This window comes from Vollenhovia emeryi, unplaced genomic scaffold (assembly GCF_000949405.1).
Source record: "Vollenhovia emeryi isolate VEMERY1.0 unplaced genomic scaffold, V.emery_V1.0 DF939165.1, whole genome shotgun sequence".
Taxonomy (NCBI): domain Eukaryota; kingdom Metazoa; phylum Arthropoda; class Insecta; order Hymenoptera; family Formicidae; genus Vollenhovia; species Vollenhovia emeryi.
In genome coordinates this window covers 1,539,258-1,559,539 of record NW_011967201.1, presented here as the reverse complement: position 1 = coordinate 1,559,539, position 20,282 = coordinate 1,539,258, and the positions used below count along the sequence as shown (strand labels likewise).

The 20,282-nt window shown below is 43.2% G+C and overlaps 2 protein-coding genes and 1 long non-coding RNA gene across 3 annotated transcripts in view; all 3 read right to left on the bottom strand.

Annotated features, from left to right (window-relative positions):
* Positions 1 to 590: 590 nt before the first annotated feature.
* LOC105564439 overlaps positions 591 to 20,282 on the bottom strand; it is a 32,012-nt gene continuing 12,320 nt past the window's right edge. The window contains exons 2-4 of the mRNA XM_012016795.1: positions 2,868 to 3,035; positions 2,421 to 2,528; positions 591 to 2,333 (exon numbers count right to left, since the gene is read on the bottom strand). Of these exons, the coding sequence (XP_011872185.1) occupies positions 2,250 to 2,333; positions 2,421 to 2,528; positions 2,868 to 3,035 (360 nt within the window). The 3' untranslated portion in view covers positions 591 to 2,249. The remainder of the gene's footprint in view (positions 2,334 to 2,420; positions 2,529 to 2,867; positions 3,036 to 20,282) is intronic.
* LOC105564437 (WD repeat-containing protein 63-like) lies at positions 3,548 to 8,278 on the bottom strand. The gene has a single exon (XM_012016794.1). It carries the CDS (start codon positions 7,127 to 7,129, stop codon positions 4,139 to 4,141), a length of 2,991 nt encoding a protein of 996 aa, XP_011872184.1. The 5' UTR covers positions 7,130 to 8,278; the 3' UTR covers positions 3,548 to 4,138.
* Positions 18,103 to 20,282, bottom strand: part of LOC105564438 — a 14,070-nt gene continuing 11,890 nt past the window's right edge. The window contains exons 2-3 of the long non-coding RNA XR_001009124.1: positions 18,658 to 18,788; positions 18,103 to 18,547 (exon numbers count right to left, since the gene is read on the bottom strand). This is a non-coding gene — a long non-coding RNA (uncharacterized LOC105564438). The remainder of the gene's footprint in view (positions 18,548 to 18,657; positions 18,789 to 20,282) is intronic.

Below are 20,282 nucleotides of genomic sequence, written 5' to 3'. Positions count from 1 at the left end.
GATAGGGCTGAAATTTCGCGCGCTCAGGAACGGCGAAATGACAAGTGATATAAAAAGAACGATATTCATAGGAGCACTTATATCACTTGTCATTTCGCCGTTCCTGAGCGCGCGAAATTTCAGCCCTATCATTTGTGGAAAATAATCGCTTCTAATTTAAAAACTATTATAGCCTCGACACTTTTGTATTAGGATTTTCGTCTGGAAATGTTCTGAGGAATCTGTCATTAAGAGGACCTCCGGTGGTTTTAGGACACCCTGTATATAAATAGAAACATATGATAACGTAAAACTTGCGAATTTTTGCAATTAGTTTCTGAAATATTGTCATGCAATATCTTGCTAATTTATGTATATCTACAATGCCTTTACAATTTGCATTGAACTAGCAACGTTATATAGCAGCAATGATATGTGTTGTACGGTAATCATTATAGAAATTAAACGTGAAACAGTCAGGATAAAACTCTTGGCAGTAAAGGAACACCTGTGCGCACAGTGGTCTTTAGTTTTACTTTATTTATATATAGCATTCATATCTTAAAAATAAATAAACTTTGAAAATAAAAAAATGTTCGAACACAGAGATATATGTATATATATATTATGTATTGTATATGTCACCGCGCGCACATAAGTCAATTACGATGTGGGTCAAGTGCTACATATAAACGAATACATAACAATATTGTGATAAACAATTTTTCGAGGGTAAATGCGTAAGTGTCGATGCTACCTGAACTGCGGAAAATAACGAATGAGCGGGAGAGATAAGTAAGCGAGTGCGTCCTCTCAACGCTGAATGTGGTAATAAGAAGAGTGGGCATAATCTTAATTGCCAACGTAATGTCCACTTGTAGTTCCAGCTAATCACGTCGCGCGTCGGTGTTATCACGCGGCAATAGCTGTTGAGAAATGCGCAAAAGCACTTTTTAAACATAAACTTCTGCATAGTCATAGAAACATAACGAAAAAACGATCGATATAAGCTGTATCCATAACCGATTCCGTTGAGACAAGAGCCTCCCTTAATCCATATCAAGTACACAATTTACATGAGAATGGGGGAGAATGTAAAAAGAAATTACACTGTATCCGATCTAGAGAGGATATGTGTATATATATATATATACTTATGCCATATATTATATTATGTATAAAGAAATATATATATATGTTTGTGTATATAAATAAGATCTCGCGAGAGTGCGCAAGGGTACGGTTAGAAAATAACGTTTCACGCACTTATATCCGTTGCACAAGAAGTTAATCCGTTGGGATAATCAGAAGCGAATTGAACGTTTCTCGTAATTACAATGCGAAAATCATCTAGACTCCGCTGAAGTAGCTGTAGACTATAAAACCGTAAGCACCACGTCTCTGAATTGTACGAAAGCCAATGATAGCCCTCCGGAAACTTACCGCACACTGATATATCAAGGTCTCTTAAAACTATTTATCTTGTCGTCTGCCGAAGGGTCGAAGTGGCAATACAAACGAAACGACACACCAGTCTCATATGTAATTTTACAGGGATTGTCCTAGCATTTGTGTGATATTTAATATAAAAGACACGCAATTTATGTAAAATGATAAAGTTTCAAAATTGAGATAAACTAATAAAAAGAACAGATGACATTTGTGAAAAATTGAATTATACAGTACATCTTTTCGGCCACAAAGTAGAATTTATGCTTATATTATCTTTACCTAAAGATACAGATGTATTTCTTTATTAACCAAAGCAGGTTAGATATATAACATTTAAATAACTATACCGAGATTACCGGAACTTACGCGTTTAGAGAGATTTCGATGTAAATTTCATTTCTTAGATTACTTCTATGTTACAATTTCCGATAAAATGACACGATCTCGCGTAGACTTCGTGACTGTAACATTGTAGTCTTCAGACAGATCTCTTGAACATAGCACTCCGTTCGCTTCTACGTCGACTCTCCTTGACGTAGCACCGAGCTTCGCTCTAACGACGATCACGACAAGTAACTAATCTTAAGGCACGTAGGTACAGAGTCTTTTTTTAAGCTACACACGATCTGAGGAGGATCACGCCGGACTAGTTTCAAGCCGTCCCTCCCAGCGTTGACTTTCCTACCGAGCACGATCTTGGGATCGTGCCAAAATTTTCTTGGACGGACGCTGAGAAGTCGCGAGTCTGGTCGCGGCAATTGTTGTTGTTGTTGCATGCTCTTCAGGTACCTGGCTTGTCCTCTGCAGGCCGACAGTGCTCATTGCGTGTTAGTGCTCTTCCATTCGACGTAGAGGAAATAAGCCCCGGCGGCGTATGCGATGGTATTGAAGATTCCAAATACCTGTGAGCAACGTCGATTGTGTTTTAGTCAACATCGTCGATTACCGTTTTCAATTTTTTTTTTAAGCCTCATTATAGCCCGCCTCACCCCAGCAGCGATATTCGCTGATGAACCTCTGTATGCGCTCCAGGCCGACAACTGGACGATGAATGCGATCATGTAAAGCACGGTTTTTATAGACGTATTTAGAAGTTCCTGAAAAATACATAATCATTTTAATCAAGTATATACGCGTGTTACATCTTAAAATTTTAATGACAGACACATTCACACGTTTGTAAAGGATAGAAGTAATTCCAGTGAAATTTTTGACGAAAATACCAATTCGAGTAGATTATTAATAACGTCACGTGTTTCCGAAATATGTCAATTCTCCGAAGATCTCGAGAAGCTCAATCATTTCTCTCCAATAAAATTGATATGAATTAAATGTAAAATTAAACCTCCAAAGATGTCATTCGGTAAATATAATGGACAAGAGGAAACTTAAATGACGCTCCGTTTGAACAATTTCTTCCGTGACTGCGTACTTACAGTTAGGATCCAGTTGATGGGCACCTTAAGTACCTCCCGGAGGGATAGGAAGTATATGGCGCTCCATATAAGTGTGGATATGAAAGACACCACCGCGACGAACAGAAACCAATGAGTTGCACCTATGTACGCTGGAGATGCGCACGCCATACATATTATGCCCAGACCCTGGAAAAACATCAAACATCTTCATTAGCATCGCTGTGCGGCTAATTTTAAAGCGAGGGGCTTTAACAATCATAAAATCAATTATATAGAAACAGTTTTTCGTACAAACTATAGATCAGTATTTGCACGCAGTTGTAGTGGCCTTTTCACACATTCGAATTTCGTTTAATATGTTACATCTAAAAGATATTACTGTACAACGATGTATCAATTCTCCAAAGATCTCGAAAAGCTAAATCATTTAACTTTAATAAAGTTTAAATGAGTTAAGGGGATGCTGGAGTGGTTTGATTCACCGACAGAGTCGCATACAGTTTTTGGAGGTTTGTAAATCTTACCTCAAGGAACGTAACCTCAATATGTCATATTATAGATACAAACGAAAATAATTAGACTTCAAACCTCAATGTTTTTTATATGAAAATGTTCAACTATGCATTCTACACTTGGGTCTGGTATTAGTTTGTACATAAATGCAAATAATAAGATTTACAAACGCAAAAACGGTATCCGACTCTGTCGGTAAATCAAACCACTCCAGCATCCCCTTAAGTGTGAAATTAAACCTCTAGAAAAGATATTATTCGGTTAATATAATCGGGCAAGAGAAAACGGTCACTTGTCTTGACGAGAATAAAGTATTTGATATGGGAAGAGTTGGGAAAAATTAAATTTTGCTTATACAGTAAGAGAAATCTTGTTTAATATCTTTGTTGTACAAAAAGATTGCTCGTGTATTGTAGCTGAATCAATTTAATTACTGCAGAATTAGAGGAACAAGTTCGGCTAATTTTATTTTGGACGGAATATATAATTTATTCCGCTAACTTATTTAATCTATTTCGCACGCACATGTATCAACGCTTATTATTTTTTTATGTTTCATCGTATTCTGCCCACAATGCTCTCCTTACAATGATTTCAATACACTTGTGTGCATTGCAATTATGTGTAATTCATTGCTCGAAGGAATTTTCTGAGCATTTATTGAACTATCTTATCTTATCAACTCACATTTACAACCCAAATTATCATCAAAGTTGAAACGGCAGCCACTCTTCTAGAAGTAAGAGTGCCTTTCAGAAAAGCTGTTGCATTTGCATTTATAAATTCTTCATGCTTTGCGGACCTTCCTTTCCCTTCTTCAAAAAAGTGTCCCAATCAAATTTCGGAACGTATGGCCTCTCCGCTATCGTGTTTCGCACCTCATCCCTGATTTTATGAAACTCTTGCAGAAGTACATCTATCATTTCATCATCCTTCGTCGTCTCACGCCTCTCTTCCGGGATCTCGTCTTTTTCTACAAGATCGTAATATTCAGGAAATTTGAGAGACACAAAGTTATCGAAGTGCTTATCCCGAAGCACGGCTTCGCTCTTCGCTTTAATCATCTTTAGATGCCTCTCTTCAGCCAAGCGGACCAATGGCAGTCTCTTTTCCTCCAATTCCCGTGGCAGAAATTTCTTCCTCTCTAAAAGGACCTTCTTCATCCTCTTTTGCTGACGCAGTTTCCACAGTGTATCTTTGGATTTCGGCATCTTGCGTACTTCTTCCTCGGCCTCCAACCTCAATCGTTCTTCATGTTCTCTGTGCAGTTTCAGCCTGGTCGTTTCAAGTTTCAATCTATGTTCCTCGTCCGCTCTCGCTTGCCTCCTAGCGATGACTGTCGCGTCATTTTCAAGGAATTCTTTCTGCCACGAAGAAAACATTTTCTTCCTTCTCACCTCTCGCCATACGTACTCTTCAAACCAGTCCATCCTTTCAAGCGTATCATCCTCGAATTCCGTTGGCTCCTCAAAAATACGAAAAGCACTGTTACAATCGCCGGCGCCGATCAGCTTAGAACCGTGTTTACACGACTCCTGAAGCGATAAGAGGGTTATCGGCTGTCTAGAAATAGTCTGCGTGAGCACCGGCTCGTGTGCCCTCCTCTTGATATCCCAAATCTCAAGCTCGCCCAAACTAGTGCCCATCAGGAAGGTCCCCGGCCGATTGCCCCAGCAACACGCGGTGTACGCGCAATTGGATTTTCGCCTGAACAGAGGAAGGTCCAGATAATCGTCCTTCCAAATGGCGAAGACGCGACCGCCCATCGTCAGCAGGACGTCCGAAAAGTGCGGCGATCGGAGAATCGATACGACGGGACCATCGTGCGCGGACGAGCAATTAACAAGTTTGCACCCCTCCAGAGCGGACGTTTCCACGTCGAACACCTGGCCCTCCCAGGTGCAGCAAGCAAAATGTCCCTGTGCCGTGCCGATCCACAATCTCTTCGCGCCGTCGACATCCGTGGAATCTAATTCGTTACGACGTCTATCGCCTTGTTGAAAAGCACTGATGGACGGGAGGCACAGCTGAAGAGGCGTAAAGGATGGGTTCTCGGGAGGTCGAACGTCCAGGCGATACGTCGGCCGAAAAACGCCGTTAAGATCCTCGCGATCGCTCGGCTTGAGCTGAGAGGTAACCGAGTACCTAAGAAGATCCCAAATGGCGACGACGCCGTCCTCGGAAATCGTCAGGAATTGACAGCTCGAGCTGGTGGACAGTCTAGTCAGTTTCCCGGACGGCTCTATCCTATAATTATTGGGAAGCCATTGTATTCGGTGAATCGGCAGCTCGTGCGAGTGATCCCGATCGGACACCACGGACGCGTCAGTAACAGAGACGGTGTCCTGCGACCAAAAGTCGAGCCTGATGTCCGCTCGATCCTCGACATCTCCATCTTCCATCCGCCCGTGAATATTCCAGACGACCACTTGGCCGGACGCGGAACCGCCGATCACGAAGTCGCTGTTCATCGGACAGAAGGAGACGCAGTAGACTTGCGGATGGCACCACAATGACAACCGAGGCCGAAGGGAATCGGCGAGGGACCACAGCAACACCGCCGGCTCCGGTCTGGACGCAACGCCACGCTCGACGCTCGACGTTGCTGGAACGGTTCCGCGCGGCGTCGCGGCAACGTAAGAGACGGCCACGTACTCGACGAGGCCCGGATGCCAGGAAGCGTCGGAGATGACCTTGCCGGCCGTGAAGCGCAAGTCGACAAGGGAGAAGCGTTCCGCGCAACCGATCTCGTCCGGCGGCCGGGCCGCTTCGAACTCGCGCTGCGCCAGCGTCTCGATGTCGTCCACGTGCACGTTCACGACCGTATTGTAACACACGGCCTCGATCATTTCCGGCGCGCGGGCCTCCAAGAAGAGCTCCAGGGGGCTCTTCTCCGCCGGCTTCTGCTCCGCCTCGATCTCCGACACCTCTCTCGATCCGCCCTCGGTATTCCTCCTCTCCTCGGACTCTCTCTCGGATCGCCCCTCGGCCGACTCTTTCTCCTCCGTCTCCTTCTCCTGCCCCTCCGACTCGGCGTTATCAGCTTGCAACTGCGAGGTGTCCTCGTAGGAATACTGGGTCCAGGCGTTCTTAGGATAACCGGGATAAGTTTGAGCTTCGATTTCCCGCGGCTCTAAGTGCGTCTGAATCATCTTGGAGACACGTTTCTTCTCGACGTTTTCGAACTTCTCGTACGGAGCTAACTCCACATAGCTGTCCCAAGAGTCTCCCGAGGATCTGTCACGAAGCTTCCGGTCCCGGCCTAAAGACTCGATCGGGAGACACACCTCCACCTCGAAGAACTCTCTCGTGCTTCGGACCAAGCCCTCATCTAGCGCCGCCTCGCTTCCGAGGGACTTCCAGGACCTGCCGGTCTTCCTGATCTTCCGGATGACTTCGCTCCGGATCTCCTTGCCGATATCGGCGTTTCTCCTCGTTACAGCTGACCTCGCGTCGTCCGTCAAGCAGATGACGAAATCGCGACCGATTAGCTCGCTGGACGAATAGCCCACGAGGAAGGTGTCGCCGCTGTATGCCTCGATCCTATCTCGGTACGGCTCCAGCGACGAGCCCGCTCGGTTGGCGAGCCTCAAAACAGCCGCTCGCGACACGTACGCCCAAGGATATTCCAGGAACACGTGCTCGCCGACCGAGCAGCCCAGTTCCCGCTGAAACTCGGGATCGAGGCTCACGTGCTCCACATTCTCGATATTTTCGTCGCGCAGCGTCCAACTCCATCGGCACTTAACCCCTTTTCTCGGCGTCATTCTCGTGGCTCGTAACGCGTAACCAGCCCACTACGCGAGAGCGAATCCAACCGTGAACGGTTCTGGGCATCGATCAAACGGCGACCGTTCCTCGAATACGGTTACCAGGAAATTCTCTTTGGAACCGTAGCGAGGGGCTTCGCGCGGTTTCCCGGGGATCACGCGAAATTTCTTGGAAGTATATGCAGCATTTCTCCACCTCTTCTTCATGATTTTCTTCATACAAGCAACGCTAACATAGAGCAATCTTACAATATCGGTATTGTTCCCCGTCGTTTACCACAACCGTCTCCGGGACGGCTTTACGCCTCGAAAAGTGTGCAATCTTTTATTGAACACGGCCCGTTACCAACGGCAGCCGCTACTTCCATTTATTATAGCTCCAAGTCGTAAGCGCCTTAGCCGTACAGCACTTTACTCTTAAGTCCTCAGCACGGCAATAATGCGGCACGCTTATAGACGGTGTGATCAATGTTGACCTTTTGAGCGAGCGACCGGCTTGAGCGACTGCCGTGTCACTAAATATACACGGGTGACTAGAAAACACATTAAAGCGAAGAACGCGTAACCGGCGTAACTGTGCGTTCCTGTACGCCATATATAAGTAACGCAGCAATTCGCGAGAGTCGTTAGACGTTAAACTTTACCCCCGCCGAAAGAGAAAATTCGAGATGAGGCAACAAGTAAACATCGTAGAAATTATGACTCTTTGATTTACGTGACGTGACGACTTTTTAATAAACCGCTTTAATAAAAGTCTCCCCTCCGATATTTTCCTCGATATTTTCGCGACTGTTGATCCTACAACAACGATCAGAACTGAGACTCTATTAGGACTTCGATTTGGAAATTTATTTAAATTTTATTACAGAACAAGTTCGCGGTATTTGTATTTCAACAGTTTGGACAGAGCTATTTTGTCTTACAAATAGGGAAACAAAATGTATTTATAAAATTAAACCAAATTGTGCCCGTTTGTTTTATCGAAATTATTAATTCCCATGTCGAAGCAGTACACGTTTGTTATTTTTTCTCCCGGTATTTAATTAAAAGCAATAGCAATGCTGCGTTCATCTAATGAAATTAGAACATGAGGATATGATGAGACGTAAAAGTAGAGGAAAGTCCCCTATTATGAGATAGGCTCCTAATACGAGACAGCGGAGTTTCTGCTAAATGGATAGGCGTCATCTGTTGGTTTCATCATGAATTTGTTGCCCCGGGAGTGAAATCTGTTTAGCAGAAAATTAATCGTTAGATCGTGTAATCGTTGCGTCAAAAGATTTGTGATTGAATTTGGAGGTTGAAAACCCGCTATCTCATAATAGAGGACTTTCCTCCATATATAACGCCAAATTTTATTGAGCTAAAAATAAAATTGAAAAAGCGATACTTCGTAAAACACAGTTATCGCGTAGTTGAACTCGCTACTCATTAATTTCGCGCTATAGCTTAAATAGACGCAATTAGGCTGTACTTCGCGTGCCTCGTTATAATCATTACGTCAAATATGCGATGCATGACGTAATGGCGCGGTTACAGCACTCAGTTCACGGCAAGCGTACGAATAATTTACAAACAATTCATAATTTTCGCCACGTGTAACTAATCCCGAATGGGACGAACGAAAGTGCACTTCGTCGTATAAAACGATTGCAAAGTGATTTTTAACTGTAAAAAGTACTCCAGCTATTCGAAGTTCCCCTATTATTCGGCTTCGTTTACGTACGTCGTAAGACAATTGTCGCATGTATGACACAAAAGTGCTACGATCTTTTTCGATATCGGTTGTTATTCTCACGCACCGTAAATGTCAACGTAGATTCAAGAAAAATGGCGGCTCGTATATTCGATTCACTTCTAAAAATAGCAACGCGTATTGAAGGATATTTTCCTCGGCGATCATCATCGGCCGATGCGATGCGAGCACATTATATACGTTATATCGGACGTTATATACCTATTCGAGTCGCGCTACGAGCATAAGTGTGAGGGGGATCGGCCAGAGTTCCTCTAATAAGGCACGTTGAAGCTACATAGTTGCATGATTCACGCGTGAAGATATATCCGCGGTGGTCATCTGCGTAGTTGCGCGATGATCACTAGAAACGCGATCTACGGTAATGTATAGGTATTGTTTTCAAATGTTATCTTATGCAACGGATACCGCGACGCGTCCAAACTATAAAATTTCATGCCGCGATAAGCGTATCGTCTTCTGAGTATTTAAAATTACTTACGTACATTTCAAAATATAGAGGAATACCCTCTATTATGAGGTAGGATACTAATAGGAGATAGATTTTCAACGCCGAAATTCAATCGCAAATCTTTTTTTCGCAACGATTGCACGATCCAATAATCAATTTTCCACCAAACAGATTTTACTCCGCGGGCGATAAATACATGGTGGAACCAACGGGTGACGCCTATTAATTCAGCAGAAACTCCGCTGTCTCGTTTTACGAGTCTATCTCGTAATACGGGACTTTCCTTTACTTTTACATCTCATCATAGCCTCATATTCTAATTTCATTAGAAGAACGCAGCATCCCATTGCTTTACTTTTAATTAAATACCGGGAGAAAAAAATAACAAACGTGCGCTGCTTCGACATGGGAATTAATGGCTACGTTCAGCAGAAAAAGCTGCTTTGCAACTGTTGTAAAATGCATGAATCTGATTGGCGTATGCACTTAAATTCACTCAAGAGTAAGAGACCACACCAATCAGATTCACGAATTTTACAACAGTTGCAAAGCAGCTTTTTCTGCTGAACGCAGCCAATAATTTTGATAAAATAAAAGAGCACAATTTGATTTAATTTGATAAATACATTTTGTTTCCCCGTTTAATTTAGCAGAAACTCCGCTGTCTCGTATTAGGAGCCTATCTCATAATAGGTGGCTGCCCTCTACGTACACGTGTAATTTAATTCGTCGGAACGAACTGTCCGTTTCTCTTTTAACGCTGTGACAATCGCGAGGAAGAATCGACGAGGCCCGGGGAGGAAAGAAAATTGCATTCATTGCCCACAATGGCGCGTCTGTACGATGCCAAGAAAGACGTGTATGTTTTCACGGGGATCTGCTCGGTTACGCGGAACGAGCGAAATTACACCAATATGCGAAGCCGGAGCGTAGAGATAAACGCCCGCCGGCGTCGACGAGAAATCTCAGTGACCCACATCCACCGGCTGTATGCAGTTACTAAACGGCCACCGGTTACAGCCTACGTATTACGACGGACACGTCCGTCCGTTACCGTCATCATTGACTAATTAATTCAAATAGCATATGACCGTGCGAGGGAGAAAGATGTTGCGTGCTTCGTAGGATTATGCAATTTACTTCGAAACGTTTCATTAAAAAAAATTCATAATTTAGATCGTATCCTCTTCATCTCGTCATTGTTTTTCCTTTAAAGGGGTCGCTTCGTATATCAAATAAATTATTTCTGTTACATATAGCATAATTGTATTATTGGGAACAATATTGTAACAGTCCTGTGAGATAAAAGTTTGTTTCACTGTAACTTCTTCTCGGAAAGAAAAGTATACTTATTCAGCAAAATTTAATATTTAATATAGTATGACAGCGTATTCGTTGCATTTGAAATAAGAATGTTAGAAGATAAACACGAGCTTATCTGTGTGGATGTGAAATGATATATTTGCTGATCTCCATGTGTTAAAATTTTGTGATGAACGTAGAGATATAGTGTTACTGGAGCTTTACTTAAAGTAACTTATGTATACGGTGCTGATAAAAATGAGTATCGAAGAAGAAACAAAATATGAAAGAACTTATTTCTTCGGGCAATTAAATTTCCTACTTACGTACCAAAACGTTCCTCGCTTTAATCAAATACCGTAGAATATTTATTACTTTCAAGTTAAATTAAAAAAATTTGAAATAAAAATATTTAAATGTATAAATACCGTATTAATATCGTGATAAATACACGCTGAATAATAAAAGTAAAATGTTGGTCTATGACTGCCGCCGCAAAAATAATGAGCGAGAATCGTACACAGTTGTAGCAATTGCTAGCCGTACGCGCATTTGATTCGTCATCTTTTGCGACCGTCTGCTCATTAAAATTGTGGAATGGAATAATAGTCAGCAATTGCTAACACGAGCGTGTATATACAGCAATTCGCAGCAAACAAATCTGATGAATGTATCGAAACGATTGCAGAGAGAGAGAGAGAGAGAGAGAGAGAGAGAGAGAGAGAGAGAGAGAGAGAGAGAGAATCATTAGAACATACTCGTGAAACGTTGCGTCTTTAAATATGGAATACATGATTAACTATGTCATAAAAAGCGCATATGTCATAATTAGCACAAATCTGCGTACTTCTTGAAATTCCAATAGCATTGATGATCCACGTTATGAAAAATATGATGAAAGGAGATATGAGGAAAACAAGTAGAAAGGAAACATAAAATCTAATCACAATTTATTTGTAAATAAAAAATTTAAGAATTGGATTAAAACTGTATCTATACGTATAAAACTCGTAGATGGAAATGTATTATAAGTTACGTTTGTTCTGTTATCAATATTCGAAGTGTTTCATTCAATGCGTAACGAAGATAAGACACACCATTTTTCAAGATTGTAAGAGTTCAAAAAGATTATCGCCAGCTCATTCAAGTACTTATGAATCAATATTTCCGCATAAAGATATATTGTACTTTATTATTGTTAGTTATCTACATTTCGCCGTGAAAGCTGATTCATGCGCCGATTAATCCTGTGTGAATCATGAAAAAATTTTGCATCGAAAAATCTGTAAAGATAATCTGAACCTGGTCACGGTGTTATTGTTACGAGTCGATAAAGCGACGCGATATTGCCGATTTCATAAACGACACTACAACTTCTTCTAGAAATAGACGCCGGAAGTTGCGGGCTGTAAAAAAACACATTCGCGATCGAAACGAACGTTTCCCGCGCGTGAATTTACGTTGGCGGTCGGCCAACGAGCGGTTTTATCAAGCAAAATTCTCGAAAATCTCATATATTTCTAAAGCGAAGCGTATGGTAACAACAGGTGGATGGGCCACAAATCAATATCCCCGATTTCAAATTCTATCGAGCGTGCCTTTCAAAATTTGCCCCGCAAGTTTCGCAAGAATGCCTACCTATACAGGGACCATCGAAAACCGTCGAAACAAAATAGGGGAAAGAGATCCGCTAAGAATTTCCGCGCCTCTGGCGAACATTCCTAACGTTAGACGGCCTGCGAATTAAACATCGAGCCGAAGAATGCGCGGACCGTACGCTGTCAGGTGCGTGTCCGATTACGTATGTATGCGAAAACGCGAGGTTCGCGTCTCGTCTCCTCTCGGTCACTCCCTCTCCCGTTTCCCGAAACGCAGAGCTTTCGTTCGTCTTTCTCCTCTCGTCTCGTCTCGAGCGGCGCCGGGCACCGCGAGGCGCGCCCTGTCCTTGCGCACCAAGCCGCGCCGCGCGCAATTCCCGCGCGGTGCATAACTTATGCGCGATATACGCGCGCCTGCCTACTCGCCACGCGGGACATAATGGAACGAGGGTAGTCCCCCCCTTTCCCCGCCGCCCCTTGACAATGCGACAGCGATTGCATAATCCGCGGCAAGGGGGCTTTGGTTCGACGTGGGCGATCGGAATTCGCGATATCCCCGAGCGATCGGTCTCCGCCGCGAGAGGAGAGGCTGAGGACCGCGCGCGCATCTGTCCTCAAAGTGCGATCAAGAAGAATGACCTCTTAGAGAAAACGAGCAGCTTCCGCTGTCAGGAAATTACCGCCGTTCAAAATGAGACTCTATACGTCACGTTTCTAAATACGCATAATTATCACTTGAGGCGTGATGTTTGTTTCACCACCATGTAATTACAGTTTTTAATAGAGACCGCAAGAAACGTTTTTTCTATTTAACAAAACCTTGTTAATCTGGCAAAAGTACTTCGGATATACATTAACAGTCGTAGATTTCAGTTGTATCATACAAACTGCCGGCGTCTAATTGAAGCTTATCAACTAGATTCACGTCTCATTGTCAGCTAGCGTGGCTTTGATCTTGATGCTCGTTTAATTGTCGAACGCAAGAGCAGCACGCAAACTTTCGAATCGCAAATAGCGAATCGCAAATAACGAATTCGGTTGCTCGCACTAGTGCACAATCAGCACGCGCTAAGGTTCGTTTACAGTCAATTCTTATATTGGAGAATTATTTTAAATACCTGTTGAAAAATTTCGTAGCCAGTAAATGATCCGTACAGCACCTGCACTAATCACTTTTCGGCTAAATACTCTTTGAACATGTATTTAAGACAAAGTTACATATAAGAACTGACCATAAACAAGCCTTAGTGTGAACTCCGTGCGCACTAAGGCTCGTTTACAGTCAATTCTTATATTGGAGAATTATTTTAAATACCTGTTGATAAATTTCGTAGCCAGTAAATGATCCGTACAGCACCTGCACTAATCACTTTTCGGCTAAATACTCTTTGAACATGTATTTAAGACAAAGTTACATATAAGAATGGACTATAAACAAGCCTTAGTGTGGACTCGTTGCGCACTAAGGCTCGTTTGCAGCCAATTCTTATATTTGAGGATCATTTTAAATACCCCTTGAAAGACTTCTTGGCCAGTAAAATGATCCGTACAGCACGTTCACTAATTACTTTTTCACTAAATACTCTTTGAACATGTATTGAAGACAAAGTTAAATATAAGAATTGACTCTTAACAAGCTCTAGGTGTTCGCTCGGTGCGCACTAGTGCAGGCAACCAAATTCGCTAAAAGTATCACGGCGCGCTAAACAGCAGCACTTACGACGTACTGGAGTTACGCGAGCGTATTGTTGCAGTCATTAACGTTGGCTACCGCAAAATAACATTTTTTTTCCTGTATTACACGAGCGTGAAAGTAACGGGCTCCGTACACTGAAAAAAATTTCTGGTTGAATATGGACGAATCAGATAATTCCTTTAGGATTTACCAGAATTCCTTTAGGATTTACCAGAATTTCTGTAGGATTACAGGAATTCTGGTAAATCCTAAAGGAATTATCTGATTCGTCCATATTCAACCAGAAATTTTTTTCAGTGTAGGGATCGATTCGTGACTTTGTTAGTTTTGTTTCCTCGAGCCGCGAAACAGATCGCTCCGCCGAGATAACGGATAACGGTCAGGATCGTTCCCAAATTTCGTAACGTCATTAGCATCTACGCTAGTCCAGGCATCGTCCCGCACGTTGGAACTCGCGCAGCAACACTTTTCACACGACGGCTTCCCACCGCTAATGAGGGTCGATTATCCGCACGACGAGAGTAACGTACGAGCGTCACCCTGACCGAAATTAACCCCTTCAAGTGGGTCGGCGCATTACGCACGTAGTATCGTGCGAAAGTGTTTTAATCGGAGAGAGCAAAAAATGGATGGGAGGGAAGGACAATTGCAGCCTCGGCCGGCGCGAGTTCTACGCGGAGAGAATTTTCTTTCAAAGTTTGTCCGGAAAATCGTGTAATCGTGGGACAACACGGTATTTCGAGGAATTTTATGAGAGTTTTTTTCTGAAATTTTACCATATATTTTACTATTAATACTTAATATAGAGGAAAGTCCCCTATTATGAGATAGGATCCTAATATGAGATAGCGGGGTTTCTGCTAAATTAATGGGCATCATTGGTTGATTCCACCATGAATTTATCGTCTTCGGAGTGAAATCTGTTTAGTGGAAAATTCACTGTTAAATTGTGTAGTTGCGAAAAAAGATTTGCGATTGAATTTGGGCGTTGAAAACCTGCTATCTGATATTAGAAACGTATCTCATAATAGAGGACTTTCTCCTACATTTTGTTTGAGGGGTAAACCGCTGAGAGGGCATTGTAGTGTACAGATTTGCGGCATTACTGGGCATTACTAGGCATTACTAGGCATTTGTTGGGCATTAGGCCTTGCTAGGGCATTACAAAGATAAAATGAGATGAAATAAGATCAAATAAGACAAAACAAGATAAATAAGATAATAAGATGAAGTAAGCACACTGGGCATTAGTAGGCATTGGTGCACGTGATCTTGGTCAGCGGTTTACCCCTCGATTTTACTAGTAAAATGTATGGTAAAATTTCCACAAAAACTCCCATCATAAAGTTCTTCGAAATTCCACGTTCGTATGACTTTCGGGATAAACTTCAAGAGAAAATTCTCTCCGCGTACGTTTGCAGAAATACTCGTCGCAAACCGTAATACGCGAAAAGTATCTCCCCCCCCCCCGCATCTTGGCGAATGTCTGCAATTTCAGAAAGTTAAACGTACCAATGTGATTGCCAGTGAATATCAATTGACGCAGATACACGAAGGGACAATCGCGCTGTACTTTTCGTGTATTCAGTACTGCGTCTGAAAAGCGTGCGGTCGAGTGAAAACTAGTCGACGAATTCGAAACGAGAAATTCGAAATTTAATTGCGAGTTCAGCTCTTTCATCCCGATGACGATGAAATCGATCCAATCGCAGGTTTCCGCAACGACCGGATGGACCCGGAGCTGCTTCCTGATACAACAGGAAAAGGGGCGTGTTTACAGTTTACCGAACCATTACTGTTCGAGTTACGATTCATCGCACCGGCACTTTCGACGCGTTTTTTTTTTTAATGTACCTTTTACCTCTGAATCACTTAAACTGTTTTATCGAAATATGTCTATGCTGATTTCCCGAAACGATGATTAACAAGATAAAGATTCGCGATAATTCGCTTATCTAGAATCAGACTTTCCAACGTGAGGCTCACGTAATTTCTGTTGCCGGCTTTTCGTCTTACGAAAAGAGGCTCTTAAAACGATATTTACAATGGAGCCAGAGAAAAATATATGGCTCATCCCACCGCGACCGCGATAAATATAGAATCACGGTTTTATTAAAAGAGTGCAAGGTGAATTTTGCGTGAATTGTCTTTCTTCTTCCTTGACACGAATGCTTCGACGCGACTCCCTGTTGCACGTCGTACGTAAGCGAGAAGAGGCGAGGCCGGAAGTGATAAGACCGGACGTCAAGCGAGTTTCTTTCTGGAAATGCAACTCTATATATACCGCGTAATGTAATTCTCTAGGCCATAATGGAAAGGAAGGGACGTTGAAAATGTGAAGACACAACGTGGCGCGTTAAGAAATCAGTTGGGAAACACGTGGAGGATTAAATAGGAAATTATTAACGGCATAACTTACGACACCTGCGCATTCTCCTCGTCTCGCTTTTGCCGAGATATTTTGTTCGTGTTAAATAAAGATGATGCCGACAGATTTTTTAGCTTACTTTTATATTTAAGCAAACGTGCTGTGAAATTATTGCAGTTTGAATATTTTGGGCACAACGTACCAAATAAGCGTCTTTGAAACGTCATACGAAGAATAATCTGGACGCATCTCAAAGAAAGATTTAAGAGGAATTATCGTACGAGGAGGTTGGAATTATCGAATGTACACTAGAATCACTGATGCCTTCGCCATGAATTTAAGTACACGTAGAACACATATAGAAGAAAATCTTCTATTATGAGATAGGCTGCTATATTTTCCTCGATATTTTCGTAACTTTTGATCCTACAATAACGATCAGAACCGGGACTCTATTAAGACTTCGATTTGGAAATTTATTTAAAATTTATTACAGACCAAGTTCGCGGTATTTATTTTTAAACAATTTGAACCAAGCTATTTCGTTTTACAAATAGGGAAACAAAATGTATTTATCAAATTTAATCAAATTGTGCTCTTTCGTTTTATTCAAAAATATTAATTCTCATGTCGGAGCAGCATACGTTTGTTATTTTTTCTCCCGGTGTTTGTTAATTACAAGCAATAGCACTGGTACGCTGCGTTCATCTAATGAAATTACAACATGAGGATATGATGAGATGTAAAAGTAGAGAAAAGTCCCCTATTATGAGATAGGCTCTTAATACGAGACAGCGGAGTTTCTGCTAAATTAATAGGCGTCGTCCGTTGGTTCCACCGTGAAATAATTCATCGCCCTTAGGATAAAATCTGTGGAAGATTGATTGTTAGATCGTGTAATCGTTGGGAAAAAGATTCGTGATTGAATGTGGACGTTGAAAACCTATTATCTCACATTAGAATCCCATCTAATGACAGAGAACTTTCTTCTACATTTCCCATGTATGCAAAATGTATAGATGTGTCGATACGTGTCATAAATTCACGTGGAAAGGCATCCTAGTGTACGAGCCATTAATTACAATTACATCGATGACGTGTATCGACGAGAAAAAGTTGTTATTTATCCTCGCCATTATACTCGCATCGCTGTGTTTCCACTTACGCGCACACATACGCAAATAAATATGACGTATTTGGATTATCATCCATATCTATTACGCGGCGCTCGCATCACGCCGAGATGATTACTATATCAATTCCCCGCACGCGATTCCATGACGGTCCCAGGTAATAATTGTTATAGTCCAAGGATTCGGTGACCTAATTTGTGTGTGTGAGTGACCGCTTGTGACAACTACTTAAGCTGTTCGGCCATGAGGCCGAGTTTAATGAAGATATTAATCCACCGACGATTGGCGAAGCAATCGTCCAACAAAGTTGTTTTTGTGCCACACGTTACGAGGCTGGAAATAATAGAAATACCTGCTGGCACGAAAGGTATCTACGTCAGGTGGTCAATTCTGTATCTTGCAATATAGTGAAAATGCTAAAAGTGAGCTACGCCTCGTTTTTAGGGGAAGGTTGGAAAGAGACGAAGCTGTTCATTTTTAACATTTTCACTATAGTGCAAGATACAGAACCGAGGGGGAAACCGCTGACCAAAATCTTGTACACCAATGTCCGTCAATGCCCAGTGGGCATTACTTTATCTCATTATTTTATTTTATCTTATATATTTATAATGCCCGAGCAAGACCTAGAGGCCCAAACTAATGCCCAAAAAATGCCTAATAATGCCCAGTAATGCCGCAAATCTGTACACCACAATGCCCTCAGCTGTTTCCACCTCGTACAAAGCTAAACCCATGGTGGAAAGAAATAAGGTGAGGCAATGCGCATCATGAGTTTCAGTTTGGGATCAGCCAATAGAGAACGCCGCACAGTTTCGGCCATTACTAGCGGTCTATTTGAACAGTATTATACTTAACTAGGAAATTCAAACAAATAGGAATGGATAGGAAAATCTCTCAAAGGCACAATTACTGAAAAATGATTACTCTTATTATTCCACGGAGAAGATTCACCGTCCGCACGCCCGTGCCCCCACAACGCGAGTCGTCCGTCTCGACGCGTTCAGCTCCGTCTCTGTCGCGCCAAGAGACTTGACGATGCTCTTCACCAAGCTTTTATTCCTGCATAATAGAATATTGCGCGAGAACATCGGAAATTGCCTTAAAAAAACTAGAAAAATTGAATATTGAATTACCCTTCAATATACATATATCCATATTTATTATTCAATCACAATGACAGTTTTCAAATAACGCTTGAAGTAAACAACTTTTACTAACCATGGTTATCGAAACGTGTTATCGAAAAAAAGATGGCGGAAACTGTGCGGATCCCCCACCAAACCTGGGATGCGCAGAACGAAACGAAACTCGTCACGAGGATTGCCTCACCTTATATCTTTCCACCATGGCTAAACCCCAGAAATACGATCTGACGTTAAAACGGATAAAATGAAGGGGTTAAAGAAAGTGCACAAAATATATAATGCCAAATAGTCTCTATAGACTCTTCACGCGGTAAACGGATTTCTACGAACTCTGTTCTCTTTCGTCCCTGAGAAAATTTGTCTCTTGAGATTATTAGATTTGACGCGAGACCAGTCATATCCAGCGAGAAACGTAAATAACGCGACTGTTCCAGGTAATCTGAATATTAATGGAGCACCAGTGTCAAGGATAAGCGCTATTTACTTCGCGATCCGAGATCCTCGTTGCACAACCGCGATCTCGCTTTCCGTAATAGGCCAGGCTTCCATGAATGGGTTGCGCAACGTACAGTGAGAATAGCTTGCTTGGTACAAATTAACACCTTCGATATAAATTTTACTAATTGTAAGATAAACGATCGAAGTTCGCTTGCGTACAAGTTGCGTAAACGAATTCACGAGGTGTCTCGCGTTATCCCCTTGGGTGTATTAAGACGAGACACTCGGGAGAGACCGATGCATCTCGATGTAGAAACGTGCACGAGTCATATCTCATTTCGACCGGTGTTCCTGCGCCACATGCGGCGCGGTTCTAAAATAATTATTATACGTAAACGCGCGGTGCGCGCCGGGAGAAAGATTGAACCAAGTCAGAACCGACGGTCGGAGACAGGCCTAATAAGCAGCAACGATCTCTTCATCGCTTTTCCATTGCAACACGTGCGGTTAGGTAACGTCCCGGCGGATGAAGTTGCCAATCCCCCGCGAGGAAACGAGCGGCTGTTAATAAGCCGCCAGGTAAAATTCGTCCCGTTAATTAATCTTCCCTCGCGCGCGTAACTTCCGCGACGCTCTTCCGGAAACTGCCCGAGTCGTCGGCGACTCCACCTCGGTGTCACGTGGTTTCGTGCCGCGGCGTGACACGCGGGCGTCCGGTGACGGCCCGGTTCGTCGTCAGACTCGCGCGAAACCGGCGCGAGCTAAAGGACACGCTGAATCCTTAATGAGACGCTCCCGATACCGTTGCCGCGACGGCCTCGGCGCGACGCACCGCCATCGCGACGGATGGCAGCCCGAGTATGTGGGACGCTCCGTATGGTGCCGGTCGTCCGGGATGAACATGTATGGTCATCGCGCGCGATATCTCTGGCCTAGGCAAGGCGCGTCGTAACGCCGAATCCGCGCCGAGTTTTCGTTCCGATCGCACGCACGCATGCACGCACGCACGCACGTACGCACGGCACGCTCGCCCAATCTGTGCGGCGGCGAAAACCGGTTCCTCCGCTGTCGACGCCACGCTCTCCCCGGGACACGAATTCGGGATTATAGGAATGTCATAGGAATGCCGGGCTCTACCGCGGCCCCGATCGCGCGACACCACGCCCCGATCACTCTTCCGTGATCGCTTCATTCTGCGCGCGACTTTCGGAAGGACTCGCTTCGCTTCTTCCCCGTTTAATCGAGTGCACGCTGCTGCTA